Source organism: Montipora capricornis, chromosome 2 (assembly GCF_036669925.1).
Source record: "Montipora capricornis isolate CH-2021 chromosome 2, ASM3666992v2, whole genome shotgun sequence".
NCBI lineage: Eukaryota > Metazoa > Cnidaria > Anthozoa > Scleractinia > Acroporidae > Montipora > Montipora capricornis.
The window spans coordinates 54,132,275-54,139,774 of NC_090884.1; the positions used below are offsets into that span (position 1 = coordinate 54,132,275).

A 7,500-nucleotide genomic window follows, 5' to 3' on the forward strand; every position below is an offset into this window, starting at 1 on the left:
AAGGAAAGGCAAGGAAATCAAGCATCTTGGAGAATAATTTCCCAGTAACCGAACTGAATAAATATATGATGGCAATTTCACGATATGGGTCGATATCAAATAGGTGCGTTTGTCACAAACTCTGTCGACCCTTCTGAACATCATCTGATTAAAATATGTAAAGATCACAGCTCATTTCTCAACTCACCTGATTCTTTTTTGATCTTGGAATCTTCGGGCTCAATCGAAGATCTTTGTGAAACTTTCCTGCCATCAATAGATTCAGTTCCAAATCATAGGCGAAACAGTCTTAGATTGATTGCAATTGAGAGTAACGATATATTAATTTAAGCTGTGACGCTTCTATCTTCGTTTTGACCGCTCTTCACAAGGAAGATTCACACGATGTAATAATCGGTATTAATTCGTATATTGCAGTTAATAATTAACAGAGTAATACGTGACTTGCTTTATCTACAGCGCGTGAAATGCGTCTAAAATCGACCAAACCGGAAAAAAATCACTTCCTTGCAAAGTTGACGGATTGAAGATCGATCGCAAGCTACAAGAATACAGCTGCAACTGGGTATTCTAGAATCACTTCCCGCTGTTCAAAAGTATTTGTTTGATCAATTTAGTTGTCGTATGCGCAAACAATCATTACGTAATTTGATGACCACGTCTTTCTTCGGTGAATTTTGCATTACAAAAGACACCTTTCGACCAAAGGAATGTGGATACCTAACAAAAGCAATAATTTAATTTTTGTAATTCAGATGAAATGAAAACAAGCACTTTAGGATTTGTCCCGTTGTTTCGTCACGTCGCTGTGTTTGACTTTGAATTATTCATCAATTCATAGTCTGGATTCCGGACTCATTATCACGGCTTCACAACTAAAGGCGCGTTTACACGACAGAGGAAAAATGGCACGGGCCCGATAAAAACTGGAACGGTTCCAACAGTTTTTACAAAGAAACAGTGAACTTTTATAGGCGCTTATGGACCCGTCGCGGAACGGATAAAAGTTCACTGTTTCTTTGTAAAAACTGTTGGAACCCTTCCAGTTTTTATCGGGCCCGTGCCATTTTTTCTCTGTCGTGTAAACGCCCCTACAGTGAACTTTTATCCGCCCGCTACGGGACCATAGGCGCCTATGGTCCCATAGCGGAACGGGTAAAAGTTCACTGTTTCTTTACAAAGATGATTGGAACCGTCCCACTTTTTATCGGACCCGTGCCATTTTTCCTCTGTCGTGTAAACGCGCCTTTAAAATTTAAACGCGATCACGTAGTACAGTAGTCGATATCAAGAGTTAGACCAAAACCATGAGTGCTTTCCATCTTACAAGGCTGACCGCTCAGAGACCAACGAAACCAACCGTCCGATAATGGATGAAGACCGACTTCCGACTGCATTGATTATTGGGAAACATCGCTTCAAGAGTCAAACTGCGAAGAGATTACAAAACGCAGGAAAACTTTCGGTGATATTTCTGTTTGTAAAAAAATAAATATAAAGATCTTACGACACGTCACATCTGCCGTATATTAAGGAGAGTGCTTGGTTATGCAGTTCGAACTCTTCATCTCAGATGTAGATGTCGATCTTTGATGTAGTCGTGGCTCGGAACTGGACTAACTGGCCTGGAAACATGATCGGGTGGATGCTTTTACATTATAATTTCAGTCCGACCGGTCCAACCAATCAAAGTGGACCACCGTCAGACGGGGTCCGAAAACTTCCGGACGGACCAAACCGAAACTTACTTTTTCCATTTGACTTCTGATCGGAATTTCCGAAAAATTTGGCTTAAAGAAAGCAACCCCAGACCATGGGTACGAATTTGTGTATGGCCAATATGGCCGTCGCGCAAATGAACAGCTTAAACGGCCGATTTAATTGAATCCACTCTCTACCTTGAATTAACGATTATCGTTAATTCGTAATTTGCTCTGAATTTACTATTATCATTAATTTGGAAGATGGATTGGCCGATGAACGCAAGTGTGTGGATGTAGGACTGGAACATGGGAATGTTGATTAACCGGTCACCTAACCACTTGACCACCACACCGCTAACTCAGTGCTCAGGGACAGCATTTAAAACACTATTTGATAATACTTAATTATATATTCACTCGGCAATAAACAGTATTAAAACACTGCAAAATACCGGATTCCAAACTTCACGATAAAGCTAAACATTTTAAAATCAAAGCTTAGCCCTAATAATTCTTCAGCAGCGATATTCTATGAAAGACTTGAATAAATGTTGTTGTTGTTTTTTGACCGTGCCGTGTAGTGATCTTCAAGTGGTGAAGCGGAAAGAGGCGATTCATTTAGAACAGATTGGAGCTCCGGGTTTAAATCCAATTCACGGATATGACTTTTTATTTCCTTATTTTCTCTGCTACCACATGTCCTGGGACACAGTTTCCTTAATGGAAGATAGTCAAAAGACGAGTTCACGCTCTTGATTGCATAATAGATAATAGGTAATCAGGGCAACATGGCGGGAAATTCAAAGCTTTGTATGGAAATTCAAAGCAAAATATTCTGGACATCACTCTACTTTATAGACTTTCGCCTTCATAAACCAAACAAATAAGTTCATATTCAGAACTGAGATGAACTAGACTTGGTATCCGTTCTTCGAAATTCCTAAATATTGCTTTTTTTGTCTCCATAAATTCTCTGTAATTTTGTGCCCTTGGAATTACAGGAAATGTATGGCAGAAACTCTTTTTAATAAAATAATATCTACAATAGCCATTTTCTCCAAATATATTCTGCCGCACCTTTGAGCGCATATCTTCTGTTTTGGAAAATAAAAAACCCAAAATTGCATGTAATGAAAACTTTTTATCATTTTGAACTTCCTTACAAACCTTTGAATTTCTCTCCATCTTGCCCTGATTACCCATGATGCACTCAAGAGCGTGAACTCGTCTATTACGAACGATAATCGTTAATTTAGGGTGCGTTCGATTCCGGAATAAGAATACGCGGATTGATGATTTAAAACGGTATGTTTGGCGTTTTAAAGCAACAAGGATAATAAAGATATGTTTAAAATAGCATTTTAGCAGGTGTTTAACAATTTTTATGTGAATCTCCGTAAAAACGAAGGGTTTCTAACTTCTATTCCATGTATTCCTATTCCGGAATACGATCAATTAGAACGCATAGAGAAGAGAACATGTTTGCAAGGCGCGCGAAGAGTCTGGGGATAGAAAAATATCCCATGATCCTTTTGTCTGTCCTTTTCAAATGGCGGAAAATTTCTTTTTTTGTACGTGTGACAGCATGTATACACGTAGCTGGCAAAAGCATGCAGAAGATGAAGAGAGAAGAAATATGACAAAAAGCACAAGTCAAGAAATATACAGAAACGAGGCTGAATAATGAGTCTTCGAGATCGTGCCCTCGATCATCCAAAACTCACAAGAAAACTAAAGAGGCGACATGAAAGTGAACTTACGCGAGCTTTTTCAAATACAGAGGAAAGCTTCGAAGTTAAACGAAAGAAAGCAAAAGTTTATTCTCCAGTAGCATCAGATAACTTGAAAACGAAGCAGAATAGGAAGTCGCCGACTCAAGCTTTTGAAGTCTTTAACAAGACAAAGGGCAAGCATAAATCCGAATTCAGGAAGCAAAATTTCTCAAACAGTCCAGATATAATGAATCACATGTACTGTAGCAATGGGTTATTATCGTCGAGCGGTGATAAAAAGAGGAAACACAAAAGCAGAAAAGAGAAAAGGAAGAGGAATTGGGAATCAAGTATTGGAACATATGCAGAGGAAATGTCAAACATGCAATTCCGTAATGATAAACTGGAAGAAATTGAGCAAACAAATGTATTTCATGAAACTGCAAAACATCTGCAATGTGAGGTGAACACAGCCTGTTCCCTGAATACAGATGGAAGTCTTAAAGAGTATGTCTTCCACGAGAGAAAACGGAGTCATGAGTCCAATTCCCAAGAACACAGCCCTTCAGATAACTGTGCATATTCCACAATGTCTTTTTTGTCAGGTGATGAAAAGAGGAGGAAACACAAAAGAAAAAAGAAAAAGGAGAAAAGGAAGAAGAATGGAGCATTTAGTACTGGAACTGACGTAGAAGAAAGGAAGGAGAAGCCTACATGTAAGTCCAAATCTGTGGATAATCATGCTTTGTGTATTCCAGATTACACACTGTCCTCTACCAATAATTCTTTGCCGCCAAGTGGTGAAAAAATGAGGCCACACAAAAAGGAAGATAAGAAACAGAGAAAAAAGGAGAAAGTTGAAACCAATGCTGAAGTCAATGCAACCCTCCATTACAGTGAAGAACAGCTCAAAGAAGCTATTCGGAAAGCAAATTTAATTCATGAAACTTGGAACATTTCAGATGAACGCCTCGCTGAATTAAAAGCAAAAGGTGAGCAGATAAAACAGTCAATCTATAATAACATACATGTACACCTAGTTGAATGGTTTTTGCAAGGCCAGTGAAGGACTGACAATACAATGTAAATGCCTGGGCAACATGAAGGAATGCCAACGGAAGGAGGGAGAAGGTTGATTGTGGGTTTCTCAAACCTTGGATGGGGCTAACCCTTGTTAGTCCTTCCCTTCCCCTAACCCTAACCCTAACCTGAAACCACACCCCCCCCCCCCCCCCCCCCTGAAATGGTGCCCAGTGTCAAGTAAAATTGTTTGTTATTATCTAGACAGAGTAAAATCTACTGCTTAAGTGTCTATTTCAGTAGGGAAAAGGCTAAGAAAAGTGACAAGTTAGAGAACTTGTAATTTAAGTCAACCAATGTTGACATGTAGCACTAGCATGCTTCAATCATTTTACTGAGACAGATCTACCGTACATATACATCCAAAGATGAGGAGGACATTGTAAGAAGATAAACTATCAGAGACCCAAGTCAATCAAGGGGTGAACCTGGGTCTTCTAGATGTAAATACATGTATACAACACTGGACAACAAGGAGAACCAGAAGTCTCTTAAATTGTCAAAAGAGAAGGAAGAATACAAAGATAGCATAATTTTTCAAGTGAACTAAGTCCTGGTCAGTCAATGGGTTAAACCTATGACCTTTGGATTGTGTTTCATTTGTGAAGTAAGTTTTTTGGGCCAACTTGAAGGTTGGATTTGGCCTGTCCTGGTTAGCTTGAAAGCTCTGTTATTGGCTCATGGTGCCACGGTTTGTCCAACCCTTGAGGCCTAATGAACATCATGAGTGATGTATGTACATTGTACATTGTAGCAATACTGACACACGGAGAAATTACCAAACGAATTACATGTACCAGGCTAAAATGACATTTACATGTAGCTGATGTTATCAATTCCAGCAAACAGTAAAGGGTACAGCTGTACATAGTACTTACATGTTCATAACACCAAATTTTCCTTCTTTTCTTTTCCAATTTTTTCATAGGAATCAAGATAAGGAAAGGCGTGTGGTCTCATAAGGAATTGAATCTGCTGAGATCAAATGTCACTACATTTCTTGAGGTTAGTAACTTTGTTTTAACCAAAACCAAACCATGTCTTTAGATCAGAGCACATTGATACTAAGGATCAAAGGACTATGGATTCACGGTGTGGGGTGATAGAATAAAAAAACAATCCTTATACTTCAGCTCGAGGTTGTGCTGGGCTTACCACCAAGAAGGTTACAACTGAGCCACTGTCTTGTAAATGTGTAATTGTCTGGACCTGAAAATTCTCAGAGAGATGACACTTCCATTTTTGTGTCATGATGCTGAAATATCTGATAGGAGGAATGGATTTTAAATTCGACATCATGCACACTAGTAATGTTCATTCCTATCAAATTCGTAGACTTCATGATTTGCATCTTCCTGGAGTGCTCACCTAGTGAAGAAAACAAACCTTAGTTTATTTTTGAAGCATCTAGCGACTGAAACAATCTGATCAAGGGCATTAAAAACACCAAAACATTGAACATTACCTTTTAAGGCCAAAGTCAGTAATCTTACAAGATCTAACCAATTTTTGAACACAGTAGATGTCTATTCTAGTTCCTTTTCTTATTTTTTTATCTTATTTTTCTTTTATTTAGGGTATTTAAATTAATTAGTTATTTATGTTGTAATCTATTGTTTGCAGCGCACCATTGAAAACCGCACCAATTGGCGTGTGGGCTCCCTGGATAAATGTTTTGATAATTATGGACATAAATATTATTACTATTATTATTACTATTATTATTATTATCATCATCATCATCATCATTATTATTATTATTATTATTATTATTATTATTATTAAGTACTGCTTGCCTTAGGATACATTCAGATTCATTATGTCAACCTTGCTAACTCAGGTGTTGCTTGGAATGAACTTTTTTACAGTACCACTCAAAATTAAGCTACAACGTACATGTGCCAACCTTGCAAGAAGATGCAATTTGCAAGCAAGCACTAAATGGGGAGGGGAAGGGGAGGGGAGAGCATGCAAAACAATGGTGGAAAACAGGACTAAGGACTGGTGACTGAGGGACACTTTTTCATGTACTCATTTCTTCTTTTCCTTTTAGAGTTTGCTACTCAGGTCATTTTCAGCTACACTGAGCACTCAACTGTGCAGTTTCACCTTCCAGAAGTGAAATGACTTGACTAAAAACAAAGTGACAAAATTAATTAATTTATAGAAAAACCAGTTTTACTTGTAATGAAACATTCATGCCTTTTTTGTGGTGCAAGGTCTCTTAGTTAATTGTTGTCCCGTTTTATCCTGCCTAGAGATATAAAATTTCCACCGCTGATGAACTTCTTGGTGAGGCACGTATGACAAAGAAAGACCGCAAGTACTGGAAACATTTTAAGCGAAAGACTGGTTTTTTCTTTCATATTGGTGAGTCTAATTTAATTATTTTGATATAAAAAAAAATAGACACTGTCTTTACTGCCAACCTCTGCACCACCACACCTGCATATGAGGTCCTGAGCATAAAGTAAAGCATAAGTCAATTATTTTTGCCACATTCCATAACTTTATAAGCAAAGGTTTTGTAAGACATAAACAAGTAAAAATTAGGGATAGGAAAGAACGATGTTTTGGTGACATTGTGACACCATTTTCAAGTTCAAATGCATTAAGATGAAGTGTCAGAAAATTCACTCAAGATTAACATACATGTACTTCTTAATTAAAATATGCAATGTCATGCAAAAACATGTACTTTTGCTTGAATTGAGTCTGACTGGACATTGAGAGATGGTGTTAATTTTCCAATTAGAAGCATTTCGTGCACTAAACAATCTAACTTACTCGTGCACTTCTTGAGAATGGAAAAATGTGTTTACTTTTAAAAGGTCTTTCGGGACAATACAGTGTTCATTAATGAAGTGTTTGCCAATGGAAGAGGACTGTTTTAGTGTGTTCAGCTGTACGTTGGTGCAAGTGCCTGAGAGTGGAAATGGTGTCACAAAGTCTCTGAAACGTCTTTCTTTCCTATGGCTTATCCCATAACTTGAACTGGAAAAAAT

At 38.0% G+C, this 7,500-nt stretch overlaps 2 protein-coding genes across 2 annotated transcripts in view; one reads left to right on the top strand and one right to left on the bottom strand.

Moving 5' to 3' along the window:
• The window catches only part of LOC138038114 (cytotardin-like), a 7,479-nt gene extending 6,859 nt beyond the window's left edge, over nucleotides 1-620 (bottom strand). Inside the window, exon 1 of the mRNA XM_068883935.1 lies at nucleotides 188-620. Coding sequence (XP_068740036.1) covers nucleotides 188-253 — 66 coding nt within the window. The 5' untranslated portion in view covers nucleotides 254-620. The remainder of the gene's footprint in view (nucleotides 1-187) is intronic.
• Nucleotides 621-3,242: 2,622 nt separating this feature from the next.
• Nucleotides 3,243-7,500, top strand: part of LOC138027139 (cyclin-D-binding Myb-like transcription factor 1) — a 23,083-nt gene continuing 18,825 nt past the window's right edge. Inside the window, exons 1-3 of the mRNA XM_068874655.1 lie at nucleotides 3,243-4,407; nucleotides 5,424-5,500; nucleotides 6,754-6,865. Of these exons, the coding sequence (XP_068730756.1) occupies nucleotides 3,387-4,407; nucleotides 5,424-5,500; nucleotides 6,754-6,865 (1,210 nt within the window). The 5' untranslated portion in view covers nucleotides 3,243-3,386. The remainder of the gene's footprint in view (nucleotides 4,408-5,423; nucleotides 5,501-6,753; nucleotides 6,866-7,500) is intronic.